Genomic DNA, 18,850 nt, shown 5'->3' with positions numbered 1-18,850 from the left:
GCCATCCAGTAATTTTGACAGGTTCAGAACAGGGAGGTTTGCGGCAACTGACTAATGAGGCATTGGTGAGTTTGTAGTGGAGGATCCAAGTGGTGACAGTAGTTCTGTCCCTGATTGATCTGAATTATCTGTCAGGAATAGGTCCAAGAGATAAGTGTTGTGGCCAGGATTATTTGATACTCTGGTTGGGTGTTTTGCCATTTGCGTGAGATTAAACAATTCTGTAAACAGCTTGCATTCCAGACCAATATTGTCAGTCCTGGCAGAATGCAATAGCCATAGTACTTCTGGATGTTGAAATCACACAAAATGGTAATTTCATTGGTAAGGGTGAGGTAAAGGTTGGTCAACTGTGTGGTTAGGAGTCTCATATACACAGTGTTCTGACAAAGCATTGGGTGAGCGATAAACTATGGTGATATGTTTTGTAGTATTTAGATAATTAATTTGTTTTTTATAATAAATTATCAAAGTTAGCAGAAGTGAAGTTCAAAATAGTGTCAACTGCAAAATCAGATTTGATATAACAACAGGTGCTACCATTGTTATGGAAGTTGGTTAAGAGATGGTAACCAGGAAAACAAAATGGAATATGTCAGTAGATGGAGAGAGTTGGGTTTCTGTGAGGAACATGGCTAGAAAGGATATAGACTGGAGGAAAAAGTCAACGGAATGCAGAGTGGTACTAAGACCACAGATATTAGTGAAATATAAGGACGAGCCTGCACTTTTCCGCTGACGAACGTGAGCAGTGTTTGCAAGAATCGCTGTCGGCACAGTCACTTGATTGCGACCAGGAGGACCCTGTGGTGCCAGCCTTACCCTGCCGGTGGTGTCAATTCGAGATACCACCGAATTTGCTGATAATAATGCAGCGGCCATTGCTAAGGGGCTTGGAAATAGAAGATTTGATATCTAATGTGAATGTAGTGTCGTGTAGACAGTTGGGGGTAGAGATATTATGAGATTATGCCGGCGTACTCTCTGTGGTAATGAAAACACTGAAAGTGTTCAGCAAAGAGAGATGGTCAGGAACAGGTTCTGAGGGCTGGTGAAATTGGAGCTCTAGCACTCCCTGTCACCACCGTATTGATAGACAGGCTGATAGCAGTAGAAGACACTACCCATATTAATGATGTGTTTTTCACATACAGGCTCAACACCGAGTGCTGTTAACAGGAACACCGCTTCAGAACAACCTGGTGGAATTGATGTCCATCCTCATCTTTGTTATGCCTCAGTTGTTTGATAGCAAAAGAGAGGAACTGAAGACACTTTTCTCCATGTTTCCAGTAAGCTTTAATTTAAAGATTTGGATGGTGATGATAACGATAATGATGATGACAGTTTTCTCTGTATTTTCATTATGTTTTGCTCTGGATTTCTTTGGTCATGTAATTAATTTCAAGGTGAATATCTATTCAATATATTTTTATTATGGTAGTTTGACTTTTGTAAATGCAAAATCATATATTCAGTATGCAAATATTTTTCTTATAGGTCAGTTTTATATTTGCAGAAATCAGATGATGGGAACAGCAAGAGCCGATTTGAAAGGGAAAGAATTGAACAAGCCAAGCGAATAATGAAGCCATTCTTCTTAAGACGTCTCAAATGTGATGTTCTAAAGGTAATTTTTGCAATAGCATTTTGTTAATCAGTTCTGCTGTGCATCATACTGTTTGGTAGATGAAGTTGAGTTAGCACTGTAAGAGTGAAGAAAGTTATACCTACATACAGGTATTGAAGCTGTTTGTTGGAATGATCACATACAGGCATTGACAAGGAGCCTACATTAGGTGGCACTGTGCATTGTGTGTGGAGCAGTTGCAGCATCCACCCAGGAGCCTAACCTCCCAATATTTCCCTGCACTGTAGATAGGACCCAGATCTGAGCCTGGTAAGGCACTGTCTGTCACAAGGGGGTACCAGATCCCTACGCAGTGTACAGTGTGCATTAACAGGATGGCCCCCCAGAAGCATTTGCTTGCCTGTGCTAGGTGGGTTTGCTTAACCAAACAGACTGGGGTTGAGCAACAACAGCAGGTACTTTAGTTGTGTTTGTTATTCAGATATACAGATATTGCAGCTGTGATGGTTTGTGATTGGGTAAGGCACACATCATTCATTCACTCTAATTCTGTTTATGGGTGTATCAATGCTGAATTACATGCTTAATAGTTTCCTGGAATCTAGGAAACCATTTACAATACTGGGTGGCAACCTTATAACCCTGTCCTGTCACTACTTGTTATACGATGGGGTTACATCAGGTCTTACCTTAACATATAACGAGTTTATCGTAAATTGGGAGATTGAAATACATTGTTAAAAGGGGGTTACGTCAACTCAGCTTCTCAGAGTCACCTACTGAAGACTGAAACAAAAATGGCAACCCACCTTAATCACTTCCTGTGTCGGTCCAAGTCGTCTCCAAGTCATCTCCACAATACAGTAATTCACCAAAACAAACATTATCGCACCAATACAGGCAGCGTTACTTATGTACAGTAAATCGTTGCAACAACACAATAATCACATTTGCTTAACGTTGGCCTGGTGTTACACGATGTATACTGTAGTACGATGCTTGGCTGAGAGGTGATGATAGCAGGGGGGCACACGTGAACGAGTGGAAAAGACAGGGCTTTGAAGGGGTGGCAGGACTACGCAACTGAACCAGGACAGTGCTCTGCAAGCTAGAGCTGACACCTTGCCTGAGGTGAGCGACGGTCGCCTTGCATGCGCCTGCCGCTTCATATGAAATTTTCTGATGGCACTATCGTTATAGCGGGAAATTCATCGTAAATCGGATCTTGGGGTGTAACTTTTTTTGTTATCGGTGTAGCGAATTATCGTATACCGGTTCAACATATAACGAGTAGTGACTGTATTCCCTGCTGGCTTAGGCAAAAGGGAGGGGGTGGCAGGGATTATAGGGAATTTGAACTGCCCATGTAGCTGAGAATCGCAGTGCTCCAGGAAGGAGGGGTTTTGTGGCTCCTGATTGGCTAGCAATGATGTAATCACAAACACTGCCATATGATTGACAATATTTGTGTAGAAGCATTTTACTCATGTCCTTGGGGAAAAAACACTTCACTGTTTATCAAAAACATACGTGTCAAGTGGGTTGGTGGAGGGTTAGTGCCCCTCCCTGTAAAACAAATAACTCAGAGTCAAATGGCCACCCCGTACAGGATTATGGCGTCTGGCAATAGATAGATAGATGAAGAATCTCTTTATTCTGTTCGTCTGATGCACTTAATAATGTTGTGAATGTTTTATGATAGAAATAAACAAGGAGTACAGTAATTGCCATGACAGACTGGCAGTTCTCCAAGGTGAGTTTGAAATATATAATAAATTATGCTGTCCATTCATTGATTCTATCACAAAACTTCACTTTTGATCATATGGTAATATCATTATGAACTTCAAGGATTAATATAACACTGCACTACATCAAGCTAAGTGAGAAGATATACCTTGTTCGAAGCTGTGTGCACAACAATGGAAGAAACTCAAAATGTAAGCCATTATCCTTCAGCCAATCCAGTGTTTCCCCATGAGCAGCGTAGGAGCCCGGGGCTAGGCAGGTTGATCCTAACATTTAAGATGTCAGTGACCAGCCTCACTCATCCCTGAGTGGCATAACGTGAGCAGTAAACCCCAACCACCCCTTGGATGTAAGTTGGCATAATAAAAGCAAAGTTAACTGACAGGATCTTCTTATTTAGAGGAACAGACATAATCTGCTTCCTTAATATATCTTGTAAGAAGTAAAGCTATAGGGGACGGCAGAGATTGTAATAACCGGATGCCAGAAACAGATGAAACGGACAGTGTTGGCGGGAAGCTCCATGCTGAGCCGTGCCTGGTGTGTGGTTTGTGGCACTGCAAGTGAATACTCTTGCCGTACCAACAGACTTTTCGCAAATAGAGGTGAGAGGTGAGGGCATCAAAGCCTATTGAAAAGTGAGAGAGAGAGAAAGAGAGAGAGAGAGAGAGAGAGAGAGAATTTTGGAGTGAAACAATGAAAGTTTACGAATAGATGAAGCCACAGTAAACATGAAGCAGCTTATGAATAGGTGAAAAAACAATAAAGAAGAACCATTTATGAAGAGCATGAGAAAGAGTGGGTGCAGGAGTCATGCATTCAAATTCTGTTTTCCCACGCTGGCTGTTTGAGTTACCATTGACATTATTATGTAAGTATATGTTGGGTCACGGTAAGTATGTTGTTTATCTCTTTTATGAAACATTCATGACATTATTAAGTGCTTAAGGCGAACAGATTAAAGATATTCTTCATGTTTTTGGTAAACAGTTGAGTATTTTTTCCCCAGGAACATCAGTAAAATGTTTATACACAAATATTGATCATCTGGCAGTGTTTGCGATGGTGTCATTGCTAACCAATCAGGAACTTCAAAACAATTCCCTCCTGGAGCATTGCAATTCTCAGCTGCATAGGCAGTTCAGATTCCCTATAGTGTTCCCCCAGCATCTATTTTTACTTGATGGTAAAACTACAGAGAAGCTCAGAGGGTCCAGTAGCTGCCCACGGCCTAGGTAAAATGGGCTAGTTCTAATGGCCATGTAGAATGCAGGAGAGATGAGAGGATAGAAGTGGCGAATGTTTTCAAGTGTACTAAATAAGCCGTGATGGCATTGTGTAAAACAAAGATGAAAGGTTGTGAATGGGCCAGTGTATTGAGTGGTCCTGCCATCTCGTGGGAGTCTGTAAACTTCTCCTAGATACATGATTTGTGGGAGTGAGGGTTACAGTTACCAATATTTGATGTTATTCTACTCAAAGCCTGCTAAAACTGAGTGTTGTTATGTCGAGCATCAGGTTTACACCAACAAAACTAAGGGTTCTACAATATTCATGGCTGTATAAAGAAGATGGGTTGGGAAAAAAATGGTATTCAAATGTATGTTCTACTCCTGTCTGTCAGATGATTTCAAAGGATGGATTAAAGAGGGTTTATGTGGAAATATTGCCTTCTTGCATGTATAAAGACGGTAAATAATTCGAATAAGGGTAATAGGATTTCCATTTTTAAAAAACAATGATGAAAGATATGGATAAATTCGCCTTGCGACATTTCTATATGGTACTCGGCTCTGCCACATGTACAAGTGTAAAAAAATGTGAGACTGGCAAGGTGCATCAGTGGTAAGGATCACTTGGTTGTCTGATGTTGACAGTAAGAACGGTTAGCAGAATGACGAACTTTGTTTGCTTTGTGGCTGACTACAAATCAAATTCAACTTTCAGTGCAGATCAGCACCCATTCATGAAACAAGTGAAAGGATGGGCTAGGTTTCCATCAAAAATGGATGACAAACATCGCAGGCTGTGGGAGATGTGATGTAGAAGAGGTGTGGAGTGGAGAGCAACCAGGAAAACATGTCGTACACTGCTCTGGCAGCGAAATGTTAAAATATGGCAAAATTTGTGCATGAAAACATTTCTGTGGTAGGTGGGGGTGCTCACCATCCACTCACTCGATGTAGTGCTGCTCTCGGGTGTCTGCCCTTTCCTCTCCTCCATCCTGCTTTCCTTCCATCCTCTTCTGTCTTTCTTTCCTCGTCTTTCTTCTTACAAATGACTTTACACTCCCTCCTCTGTCTTTCTTTCCTTCATTCTTTCCTCTTCCTTCTGGCTGTGGGTGACTCTGCACTGAGTGACAAGCCAAATGGTTTCCTGTACACCAGAAAATCATTTACTACACTGGGTGGTAACCACATAACCAAATTTTGGTGCCTGGTGGTTTAATGGATGATTACGGTGCTCCAATCTGATTGAGCCAGGAAAGGTTTATATCCAAAGGGTGGTTGGGGTTTATTGTTCACATAATGCCACTCAGAGGTGAGTGAGGCTGGTCACTTTCGTCTTAAATATCAGGACCAACTTGCCTGCTTCGGGTTCCTACACTCCTCATGGGGCAACATAGGTTTGGATGATGAATGAAATGAATGAAAGAAACATTTCTCAATATATTTACCATGTTATAGTCATACACCAATTATAAGGGATGTTTATTGAATAGTAAATTGTATGTAGAAGTTAATTCCATGGGGATGATGATTCCTGTTTTATGAGTTTTTTTTTTTTTTTTTTGCCACTCACACAGCAATAGCATGATTGTCAAAGGTATTTGAAAAATTTTGTGATTTGAGGAAACTACATGAAAGCGAGTAGAAATATTTATCTTTGAAACCTGTAAAACATGTTTCCGGGAGAAGTTCACAGACTCCCACCAGATGGCAGGACCACTCAGTGCACTGGCCCATTGGAAAAGTGGGAGGGCATGAAGTGTTCAAGGTATGACTGCATGTGGATGATGAATGACAGGAGTTGCACTCTTGATGAGTGATGAATAACACTGGGGAATGAAAGATTATATATGTGTCAGCTTAAGATGTATATATGTCATGTTCCACCTTGAGGCAAAATTGGCAGTGATTGTTGGGTATGCATCCTGTAGTGGGAGGAATGAGCCAGAAATAGGCAGATTTTAGGACCAGCTGCTTGAAGTGTCGGTGTAGATGCACAGGAGTTATACAGTGTTCATAATGGGTGACGTGAACAACAGAGTTGATGCAGGTCCTGTGAGGAAGCAGTGGATTATTATGAAGTACCACGGTGAATGATAATGGAAGTTAACTAAAGGATGTGTCAGGAAAGGTGATTATACTTAATTATTTCAAATTATTAGCACAAACATACAAAATATACTGTACATGATATAGAGAGAAAGAAGAGAAAGTTAAAAAGAGCATGATTGATTATTTGTTTGTAGAGAGAAAGATGCCTGGAAATGTTGTTCATATGAGGGCAGTGAGAGGATGATGTGAAGGTTTATGTGATCATATGTTTGTGGTATGTAAGGTTCAGCTTAGAGAAGTGAAGTGGATAAAGAGAGAGAGGAGCAAAGTGAAATACAGTCAGGTCTTGGTATGCATCTCTTTGCTCTGTGATAAATTACAATAGTGATGAGCAAAAAGTTAGATCCATTTTTGGAATAATGATGGAGAAATGATACCAGATTTGCTAGAACAGTGCCTCCCAGTCAGCTAATTGAGCCAAGATGGTTGTCTAATGTTTATATTCCCTATGATTGCCTTTCATTCCACGTTGAGCGTGAAAGGCCATTAAAAAACCACTGCTGTTGCCAGATAACAGTGCAAGTGTGTTACAAATAGTGGAGTGTGCAATATTAAATAAAGTGATAACTCTTTGTATGTGAAATACTGAAACTTATGACATGGAAATCTTGTCTGCCATGCGGTCACAGTGCCTCCCAGTCAGCTGATTGAGCAAAGATGGTCGCCCAATGTTTACATTCGCTATGATCGTCTGCCCTTATTTCCATTTTATGCATGAAAGGCCACTTAAACACCATTACTATTGCCAGAAAACTGTGCAGGTACCTAACGAATAGTGAGGTAGTGTATGTGATAAAATATTATACGAAGAGATAAGTTTTTTGTGTGTGAAATACTGAAAGTTGTGACTTGGAATCATGTCTGGCAAGGATGCTACCCGTAGTGGAAAGCACAGTGCAGGGCAAACCTAAAAGGGATTCTGGGGGGGGGGGTATGTGGTCATAGAACCCTCTCCCTGTCACCAATGAAACAGTGTTATATCGACCTCAGTACTATATACAATTAATTGTTATGCAGTGGGTTTTCACTTGACATAACCCCATCATATAGCAAATTTTGACTACTGAAAGTGGAGTAGCTGAGAAACAAAGAAATGGAAATTGAATACCAGGCAAAGGTAGTAGAGGAATTATAAGTCATTGAATTGGAATTCGAAGCATGTAGATGTGAACAGCTTGCGGAGTGCATGTAGTTATTCTTTGGTTAGGGATGCCAGAGTTATGTATGGTCTTGTGAGGTTAGCAGTTGTACTTTTTTTTTTTTTTCTTAAATTTGGGCCAGATTTTTGTCCCTTTGTAGCCTATGTCACACAGATAAGTCCTAAAAAAAAGACACAGCTACTGCCCTACATCCATTCCGTAGCACTTCTTCGTAGGTGTAATCATATTCTTTTCTTAATCTGTTATTACAACTCAGTAGTCAAGATGGAGATATTGCCATTTTAGGCCAGGTTAGAGTAAGAAGGGTATAGTAAGAAAGGAACAGCTTTGTGAGATGAAGAGTCTGAAAGAGCATTGCAGGAAAAGAGAAAGAAGTGGCAGAGTGGATGCAAGAAAGAGGTTCAGGTGAAGGAAGAAAGGAATACAGTGGGGTCTCCCAATATGCAGGATCTCAGTTTGTGAAACAGCTAATATGCGAACTCAACTCAGGAAAAATTAGATTTATTATGTGCGAAATGTGATTCTAAAATGTGAATTCTTTGTCTGAAAGCAAGGGAAAAATAGTTTTCCCACTCAAAATGGTAGTATCCAAAGTCACCACCGGATGGCTGATCAGTTTCCCACCCTTTCCCTCCCTCACGGCATCTCTCAAGTCAAGTCTCGAGACTCTCAGTCTGTGTCTCCCCACACCACGCTTGCATATTGTGGTGTTTTTAGCGTTGTATAAGACCTGCTTTTGCTCACCTGTTACATTATTGCCCCACCACTTCATTCCAAGAATAAGAGGGTCACATTTGAGTTGAAAATAAAGGCTGTAGAGTTGCCTAGGCAAGGTAAAAGAAATCTAGAGATTAGATGTGAACTTGGCTTAGGGGAATTGACAGTGAGGAACATTCTCAAGAACAAGGAACAGATTTTACAAACTGTTAAGACGTTGAGGCCAGCAAGTGGACAGGCACAGTAAGGTTGCTAATCCTGCAGTTATACAAATGGAGTGCTGCCTACCATACTACATTCATAGTTCTGTTATCTTTCTTCAAGCAAAAGTCGTTCTTAAAATCATCATCATCATCATCATCATCATCCGGACCTCCTTTTCCACCCTAGGGTAGGGTGAGGAGTAGCAGCATCCAGACAGCCAATTTTGCCCAATTCAGTGGGCCACACCTCCATTCACTCATCATTCAAGCCCTCAAAATCCAGGCTTCATCTGATAGACCAAAAAAAATTCACCACGTTCTGTAGCTTCACATATGTCTATCTGATAAAGTCAGTCAGATGATGACATGTTAAAAAAGGGGTGCCAAATCCCTGGTCATGCACCTCTCCACACAAAATCATCCAGCCAGCTCGATCTCTTGTCAGTTCTTTAGCCTCACCAACTTTCATACGTCTCCTATTCACACACTCATCCACCATATCCCTCCACATTCTTCTTGGCCTGCTTTGCCTCCTCCCTCTTTCATATTCAGTGAGATATACCCTTCTCACCACTCTTATTTCATTAATTCTCTCCACATGACCATACCATCTCAGTACACTCTCTTCGTGACCATACCATCTCAGGACACTCTTCGATTCTGGTGTCCACAGACTACCTTAATCTGCATCATTCATAAATCACATCACTCTGTATCCCATCCACTCTCTGTACTCCACATACATTCCTCAGCAGTCCCATCTCCACTGCACTTACTCTTGACTTTTCATTTTTATGCCACACCATAGTCTCACATCCGTATGTTGAAGTTGGCACTAACACCCCTTCATATATGGTGAACTGTATATGAGTGAATTTGAAGGTGGATGAAGGCATGATAGACCAAGAAGAAGGTGGATAGATGTGGTAAATAAATACATAAGAATGCGAAGTGTGGAGAGTGATGATGTTAGGGAACTGACTGGACTGAGGTGCTTGGAAGAATTTTGCATAGAAGAGTGAATGACAGAGTTTGGCACCCCTTTTTCAAGTGCCAGTTATTGGATTGAGTGAGTCAGGATTCTGGGGACCTGGATTGTGACTGAATGGGTTTGTTTCCCATTTCATTAGGTCTGGTGTTGACTAGTTCTCCCACTATCCTATTCTTTCCTTTTCCTGTCTTACGTACTCTATCTTAACCTCACCTCCGTGTGGGAAAGGGAAGTAGCATAATGATAATGATGTGAAATGAGAATGAGTTTTTTTTTTTTTTTTTTTTTTTTTTTTTTTTTAATGCAGTGCTACTTGCAAATACCAGACAAGAGCTTGATAGACTAATGCAGAGTTTTGTTGATGTCTGTGAGCATCGTGCCTTGAGAGTAAATGTAGGAAAGAGTAAAGTGATGGTTTTTGAGAGAGAAGGTGACTCCCAGTGTGATGTTACAGTAAATGGAGAGAGACTGGAATTGGTAAGAGAGTTCAAATACCTGGGTTCAGTGATAGAAAAGAGAGAAAAATATGCAAAAGAAGTGGAAAGTAAAGCACCACAAGGAAGGAAAGTGGCTAGAGCTATGAAGGCCTTGATAAAAAACAGAGGCTTAAGCACCACAAGGAAGGAAAGTGGCTAGAGCTATGAAGGCCTTGATAAAAAACAGAGGCTTGAGAGCTGCAGCTGTGTGAGGCGTACATGAAGGAATGTTAGTCCCAACTTTAACATATAGTTGTGAGACTATGATGTGACATGAAAATGAAAAATCAAGAGTAAGAACAATGGAAATGGGACTGCTGAGGAGTGTATGTGGAACACAGAGAGTGGATAGGATACGGAACAATGTGATTCGTGAAAGATGCAGCATGAGGAAGTCTGTGGACACCAGAATCGAAGAGAGTATACTGAGATGGTTTGAGCATGTGGAGAGAATGGATAACGATAGAGTGGTGAAAAGGGTATATCTGACAGAATTTGAAAGAGGGAGGAAGCGAGGTAGGCCAAGAAAAAGATGGAGGGATATGGTGGATGAGTGTGTGAGGAAGAGTGGTATGAAAGTTGATGAGGCCAAGGGACTGACAAGAGACTGAGCTGACTGGATAAATTTTGTGTGAAGAAGTGCATAACAAGGTCTTTGGCACTTTTTTTAATGTGACAGCGTTCAGATTGACAAAATCGTATATGTGAAACTACAGAACGTAGTGAAATTTGGTGGGGCCTGTCTGAAGGAGCCAGGATTCTGTGGGCTTGAGTGATGAGTGAATGGAACCGTGGCCCACTGAACTGGGCAAACTTAGGTTGTCTGGACATTGCTACTCCTCATTCTGCCCTTAGGTGGGAAAGGAGATGCAGATGATGATGATGACTTACTGTTGTTGGAAGATGTAGGTGAGGCACATGCAAGAAAGAAAAAATACTAAGTAATATGTGTTTCAGTTGTGTATTTTGAAGTGGAGTCAGGATTTTGAAAGTTTTGGGAAGATGTGTGAAGATTGTATGTCCATTTCATTGGGCATGCTGTGTTAGGGGAGCGTCTCCTCCATTGTTTCTGTATCCTTCCTAACCTATACCAGTATCATAGGTGGGAAATTGGGGTGGGATGTTAATGATAAAGAGAGGGTAACAAGTCCAGTGTTAATTAACAGTTTCAATACCTGGACAGGATTTACCCAAAAAAGAAGATGTGGTGATCCATGCAGTCATGTCGGAGAGGCAGCAGAAGATTTACAATGAAGCTGTGGCATCCTTCAAGAGGCGAGCACGAGAGCGCCAGGTAAGATAACAGTGGTATACTGTACTGTGTGTGTGTGTGTGTGTGTGTGTGTGTGTGTGTGTGTGTGTGTGTGTGTGTGTTTACCTATTTGTAGTATGCAGGAATCGAGCAATGCTCGTATTCTCCTGTCTCCACATCCACATTTATCTAGTGTATGGTAGTGCTTTGGTGGACATCTGTGCTGGTAAGGGGTTGGCAATAGCCAACACCTACTTTCGTCATAAGATGATCCACCGGTATACATGGAGAGTAATGAGGAGGATGGATGGTGAACTTGTTGAACGAAAGGCAATGATAGACTACGTGTGTGTGGATGAGCGAATGAGAAGACAAGTGTTAGATGCAAGGGTGTGGAGAGGGTGGGGGAATGGAGTCTCAGACCATCACTTAGTGATGGCCAAGGTAGAGCTGCAAAGAAAGTGGTTGAGGAGACGAAGGGGAAGACAGGAGGAAGCAGCTCCTGTGAGAAGATTGGAGAAAGGGTGTGCAAGGGACAGCATGGTGGAATGATGAGGTGAAACGAGCTGTGGAACAAAAGAAGAAGGCATATGGTGAATGGTTGGCGAGTAGAGGTAGGGGAGAAGATGAGAGAGAGAAGAGACAGGTATATGTGAGCAGGAGAAGGGAGGTTAAGAGACTGGTGAAGGAGAGTAAGAAGAAAGTGGATGAAGAGTTTGGGAGGAATCTGAGTGTGAAATGGAGGGAGAGTAAGAAATTGTTTTGGAAGGATGTAAAGAAAGTAAGGCAGTGTGAAAGGGGAAATAGTAGGGGAGTGAAAGATATGAATAATAGATTGTTGGTGGAGAAGAGAGAGAAATTGAGGAGATGGAAGGAGCACTTTGAGGATTTGTTGAATGTAGAGAGTGAGAGCAGTGTGAGTATAAATGGTTGGGGAATGGCTGGGAGAAGAAGAGATGAGAGGAGGGAGGGAGAGATCAGTAGGGCGGAAGTAGTGGAAGCGATGAAGAAGATTAAGCTGCGAAAGGCCCCAGGAATTGATGGAGTGTGTGGTGAAATGCTTAAGTATGGGGATGAGATTGTTGTGGAGTGGATATGGAAGTTGTGTAGATTGGCTTGGGAAGAGGGAAGGGTTCCAGAGGACTGGAAATCAGGTATAATTGTTCCTCTGTACAAAGGAAAAGGGGAGAGAGAAGTATGTGGTAACCATAGGGGTATTTGCCTTCTTAGTGCGACTGGTAAAATATATGGTAGAATACTCATTGATAGGGTTAGGCATATGACAGAGGAGCTAGTTTGAGAAGAACAAGGGGGATTTAGGAAGGGAAAAGGGTGTGTAGATCAGATATTTGTTCTAAGATGTTTAGTGGAGAAGTATCTAGAGAAGGGAAGGAAAGTGTATGCTGCCTTCATGGACTTGGAGAAAGCTTATGACAGAATAGATAGGCAAGGTATGTGGAAGGTATTAAGAATATATGGAGTGGAGGGGAAATTGTTGAGTGCTGTGAAGAGTATCTACGGGGGAGCTAGGGCTACGGTGCGAGTGGATGGTGAGCTGAGTGAGTTCTTTGATCTCAATGTGGGACTGAAACAGGGGTGTGTGATGTCTCCATGGCTGTTTAATATATATATGGATGGGGTTGTAAAGGAGGTGCAAGGTAGGGCAGTGGATGTGGGGGTGGCCCTAATGAATGAGGGTGAGATTTGGAAGCTTCCGGTGTTGCTGTTTGCTGATGATACAGTATTGTTGAGTGAAGATGAATGGGAGTTGCAAGGTTTGGTGAATGAATTTGGGACAGTGTGTAGGAGGAGGAAGCTGAAAGTTAATGTAAACAAAAGTAAAGTTATGGTGTTTGAGAGGAATGAAGTCACAGAGTATGCAGTGAGGTTGGATGGTGAGGATATGGAGAATGTGAGTGCATTCAAGTACTTGGGTAGTGTGATGAGTAAGGATGGAACTTTGGGGGATGAAGTACGTGAAAGGGTACAGCAGGGAAGAAAGGTTGTTGGTACACTGAAAGCAGTGATGAGAAATAGGGAGGTGAGTATGGAAGTTAAGAAGTCACTGCATGATGGTATTGTGATCCCTACCCTGACATATGGAAGCGAGGCGTGGACCTTGCAAGAGGGGAACAAGTCAAGAGTGAGAGCAGTGGAAATGAGTTACTTGAGAGGAGCATGTGGAGTGACGTGGAGGGACAGGTTGACGAATGAAGAAGTGAAGGAACGTTGTGGGGTAGATGTGGATGTGGTTGAAAAGATTAGGAGAAATACACTGAGGTGGTTTGGACATGTGGAGAGAATGGAGAATGAAAGACTGACTAAGAGGGTGTATGTAGGTGAGGTGGAGGGAGGGAGAGGGAGGGGTAGACCGAGGATGAGGTGGAGGGATGGAGTTGAGAGGTATATGAGGGAGGGGGGGGTGAGTTGGGGGGAGGGGAGTCAAATGGTGGGTGACAGAGTGACTTGGAGGCGTTTTGTCTGCGGCCACCCTTTGCGGGATTAGGGCGTCGGGCTATAGATAGATAGATAGACTTTTACACACATGAATGTTTTTCACCTGCACCACTTCTTCGTCTAAGTCATTCCAAATACTTATGTTTTTACCTAATATAGCTAATTGTGATATACAGGAAATGAGCTACGCTCATGGGATTCCGTCTCTGTTTCTCAACAAGTCAAATTTAGCTTTAAACTCGGTTAAATTTTTAGACTGGACGATCTCTTTGTCCAGGCTATTCCACAGGTCTATACTTCTATAAGGAAAACTATATTTCTTGATATCCTTCAAGCACCTTGTCTTCTTCAATTTCATTCCATGTCCTCTTGTTGCTTTCTTATCCATACAAACAGATCTTCTTTGTCGATTTTATCTACTCCTATCATGGTCCTGAACACTGCAATCATGTCTCCCCTCTTTCTCCTTTCCTCTAAGGAAGGCAAATCCAGCGTTTCCAGCTTCTCTCTGTATGATAGATCTGCCAGACTGGGGACCATCTTGGTTGCTGTTCTTTGTATTCTCTCAGTCTTGTTTATATCTTTCGTTTTGTGTGGGGACCACACTGCTGCTGCATATTCTTACCTGGGGCAGATCATGGCCACTATCAATTTTTTCATTATCTCTTCATCCATATAATGAAATGCTACTCTTATGTTAGTCAAGAGTTTATACATCTCTCTATCTTGTTAATATGTTTTTCAGGTGACAAACTATCCTGGAGCAGCACTCCCAAATCTTTCTCTTCTCTCGCTTTTGTGATTGATTCATTACCCATCAAATATTTCAGTGATGGCCTCTTGGTACTTTTACCTATTTCCAATATTTTACATTTCTTTGCGTTAAATTTTATTTCCCACATCAGGCTCAAATCATGTATCCTTTTCAGATCCTCTTGCAGCATTTTACAATCCTCCTCAACCTCTACCTTCCTCAAGATCATTACATCATCAGTAAACAGACTTGCATAACTGTTCACTCCGTCTACGATATCATTTACGTAAATCAGTAACATTACTGGCGCCAACACCGAACCTTGAGGGAGTCCACTTGTTACTTCCCTCCATCCAGACAGCCTGTCCTTTATTACTGTCCTCGTTTGTCTGTCTCTGAAGAAGTCTCTCATCCATTCTAGGAGTTTTCCCTTCAGTCCTCCTATATACTTTAGTTTCCAGATTAGTCTCTTATGGGGTACCTTGTTGAAGGCCTTCTCCAAGTCTAAATACAGTAATCCCTGTACTTTCCGGACGCCCACTTCTGGACACCCCACTTACCGGAGATTGTGGGCCTGGAGTTATGGAACCCAAAAATGGCCAAAAAAAGAAAAAAAAATCCCAAAAAATCCTAATTTTTTCCCATCCGTAATTTGAAATTGCCGCGCGGCACTGAATAGCTGTTACACCATGGACCCTTCACCCCTTCCTTCCTCCCCCCTTCCCCCTCCCCTGTCAGGGTTGCCATTTGGTATTTTTCATTACCAAATGTTGGCCAATTTGGTAATGAAAAATTCGTTTGATAATGAAGCAGAATAATGCAATACCAAACGGATTTTTCACATGTGTGAGGATACACAAGGTGGAGATGGTGGATTGTTTGCTCTCTCTGATTAATCTGCTAGCCTATATAGCGTGATAATAATCAACATGCTGATTATTATAAGAAGAGTGATTACATGAATTTCCACTTGTATATATAATTAGTGAAGAATAAATGCTAGCTTTACGAATTTTGTAATGAAAAGTTAAATTTGGTAATGAAAATTGAGGAGTTTGGTAATGTGGCCATTGCAATCTGGCAACTCTGTTACCCCATCATCGGCAGTCACAGCCTAACTTCGATCGAGAGCAGATGCTTATCGTAATGGAAGCCACATGTGCTTGTTTTTTGTGAATAAACAGTGAATAAACTGCAATACCTTGCCACTAGACCACACGGGAATATACAGTGTTGTGCAGTGTTAAGAAATTAGAATTTAGAGTGCAGAGGATTAACTGTGGATTTCACACTGGCGGTTGAAACTGGTGTGGTGCAATTAACAATGTGCAGTGTTAAACAATTATAACTCACTGTGCAAAGAATTACTTTAAGTGCAGCACAACAATAGATTACTGTATGTGTTTCAAGAGCATTTTCACCACTGCCGAAGCCAGAGAAGGCAGCCATAGACGTGTCGTAAGTACCCTGGCTGAGGTACAGCCACTACTATTTCCTCATTCTTTGGTTCCTTTTCATTTATTTCATGCTTTATGTCCATTATTGGTGTCAATAGGGTCTTAAATAGGTTTAAATATGTGCTATGCATGTCCGGTAGAAAGTTATTTAGGTGGCTTTCAAAGTTAGGCTGGGTTAGGGTCCTTAAGTACCAGTCCAGGAGCTAGGGACTTGTTCTAAGTACCCAGAATGTTTATCTATCTATCTATTCCCAGACGCCTCAATCCAGTTTGGGGTGGCCACAAACAAATCGCCTCCACGTCGCCCTGTCCCCCGCCATTTCACTGCCCTGCTCCCAACTCACACCTCCCTCTCTCTCATATGCCTCTCCACCCCATCCCTTCATCTCATCCTCAGCCTCCCCCTCCCTCTCCCCCCCTCCACCGCACTCACATACACTCTCTTCGTCAGTCTTTCACCCTCCATCCTCTCCACATGGCCAAACCACCTCAGTATATTCCTCCTAATGCTTCCTATCACATCCACATCCACACCACAACACTCCTTTATATCCTCATTTGTCAGCCTATCTCTCCATGTGACTTCACAGGCTCCTCTTAAATAACTCATTTCCACTGCTCTCACTCTTGACTTGTGTCCTTCCAACAACGTCCAAGCTTCACTTCCATACGTTAGAGTTGGTATCACAATACTGTCATGTAGTAACTTTTTCACTTCCATGCTCACTTCCCTGTTTCTTATCACTGCTTTCAAGAAACCAGCAACCTTTCTTCCCTGCTGTACTCTTTCCAGCACTTCACCCTCCAAACCTCCATCCTTGCTCATCACACTACCCAAGTACTTAAACGTACTCACATTTTCCAATTCCTCACCATCCAACCTCGCTGTACATTCACTGACTTCACCTTTCTCAAAGACCATCACTTTACTCTTCCCTTCATTCACCTTTAGATTCCGTTTCTTACACACTCTCCCAAACTCATCCACCAAGCCTTGCAGCTCCCCTTCGTCTTCACTTAACAACACAGTATCATCTGCAAACAACAGTACAGGGAATTTCCAGACACTACCCTCTCTCACCAAGGTCACTCCTACATCCACTACCCTACCTTGTACCTCTTTTATTACCCCATCCATGTACAGATTGAACAACCATGGAGACATGACACATCTCTATTTCAAGCCTACCTTCAAGGAGAAAAATTCACTCAGTTCACCACCCACACGCACTGCAGCCTTAGCACCATCATACATACTCTTCACATAATTCAACAACTTCCCATCTACTCCATATATTCTTAATACTTTCCACAATCCTTGTCCTTCGACCTTGTCATATGCTTTCTCCAAATCCATGAAAGCCGCATACAACTTCTTTCCCTTCTCTAGAAACTTTTCCACTAAAAATCTAAGAATGAATATCTGATCTACACAACCTCTTCCCTTCCTAAAGCCTCCCTGTTCTTCTCCATCTAATTCCTCTGTTCTTTCTCTTACTCTGTGAATAAATATCCTACCATACACTTTTCCTATTATACTAAGAAGACAAATGCCCCTATGATTACCACGCCCTTCTTTTTCCTCTTTTCCTTTGTACAAGGGGGTAATTATACCTGACTTTCAGTCCTCCGGGAATATACCTTCCTCCCAGGCCAATCTGCACATCTTCCACATCCATTCTATTACTTTCTCTCCCCCATGCATCAGCATTTCACCACACACTCCATCAATTCCTGGGGCTGTCCCCAGTTTAATTTTCTTCATTGCTTCAACAATTCTATCCTACTGATTTCTTCCTGTCTTCTCACCTCTCTTCTTCTCCCAGCCATTCCCCAGCCACTTATACTTGCATTACTTCCATCCACTGTGTTCAACAATTCCTTAAAGTGTTCTCTTCATCTGCTCACTTTTTCTCCCTTCTCCACTAGTAATCTACCATTTTTATCTTTCACTCCCCTGCTAACTTCACTTCCACCCTGTCTTACTCTCTTCACCTCTTTCCAGAATATTTTCTTACAGTCCCTCCACTGTACACTCAAATTCCTTCCAAATTCCTCATCCACTCTCTTCTTACTCTCTCTTACTAATCTTTTCACCTCTCTCTTTCTTTCTACATATAACTCTCTCTTTCGCCTCTCAATTTCTTCCACGCCCCTATTTCTCATCCATTCATTGTGTGCTTTCTTCTTCTGTGCCACAGCCTGTCTCACCTCCTCATTCCACCACGCTGTTCCTTGCACTCCCCCTCTTCTTCCGTCTTCTCTTCATGCCACACACCACATCACATGCTGCACATATTTCTTCTGTGAATATCCTGCTCACACCTTCCACATCCCCCATTTGCTCCAGTTCATATTTGCCCAGTCGTTCCTCCACTTGTCTCAAATATTCTGCCATTTTCTCATCCTTTTGTAACCTTTCCACTCTCCTTGCAAATACTCCTTCTTCCCGTCCTTCCCCTCTTCTATTTCTCCATCTTATTTGAATCTTTATTCTGGCCACCACCAAGTAGTGGTCAAAAAGTCCACTCCCCCAACCTCTATAAGCTCTTTCATTCATTACACATCTTCGCATCCTTTCATCCATACACACATAATCAATCATTGCCTTCCTTTCATTCAGTTAACCACCCATCCTTCTCATCACTCGCCATGTATACCTGTGGATTATTTTGTACCTGAAGAGGGTATTGGCTGTCACC

General features: G+C 42.1%; 1 protein-coding gene across 1 annotated transcript in view; it reads left to right on the top strand.

Annotated features, from left to right (window-relative positions):
* The window catches only part of LOC145413192 (uncharacterized), a 481,698-nt gene that overhangs the window by 348,463 nt on the left and 114,385 nt on the right, over nucleotides 1-18,850 (top strand). Inside the window, exons 14-16 of the mRNA XM_080282917.1 lie at nucleotides 1,155-1,292; nucleotides 1,520-1,630; nucleotides 11,412-11,522. Coding sequence (XP_080139043.1) covers nucleotides 1,155-1,292; nucleotides 1,520-1,630; nucleotides 11,412-11,522 — 360 coding nt within the window. The remainder of the gene's footprint in view (nucleotides 1-1,154; nucleotides 1,293-1,519; nucleotides 1,631-11,411; nucleotides 11,523-18,850) is intronic.

The sequence above is a fragment of the Coenobita brevimanus genome, chromosome 95, assembly GCF_032717465.1.
Source record: "Coenobita brevimanus isolate Jiangsu-jjx chromosome 95, ASM3271746v2, whole genome shotgun sequence".
Lineage (NCBI taxonomy): Eukaryota > Metazoa > Arthropoda > Malacostraca > Decapoda > Coenobitidae > Coenobita > Coenobita brevimanus.
This window is presented reverse-complemented; position numbering and strand designations above follow the sequence as displayed.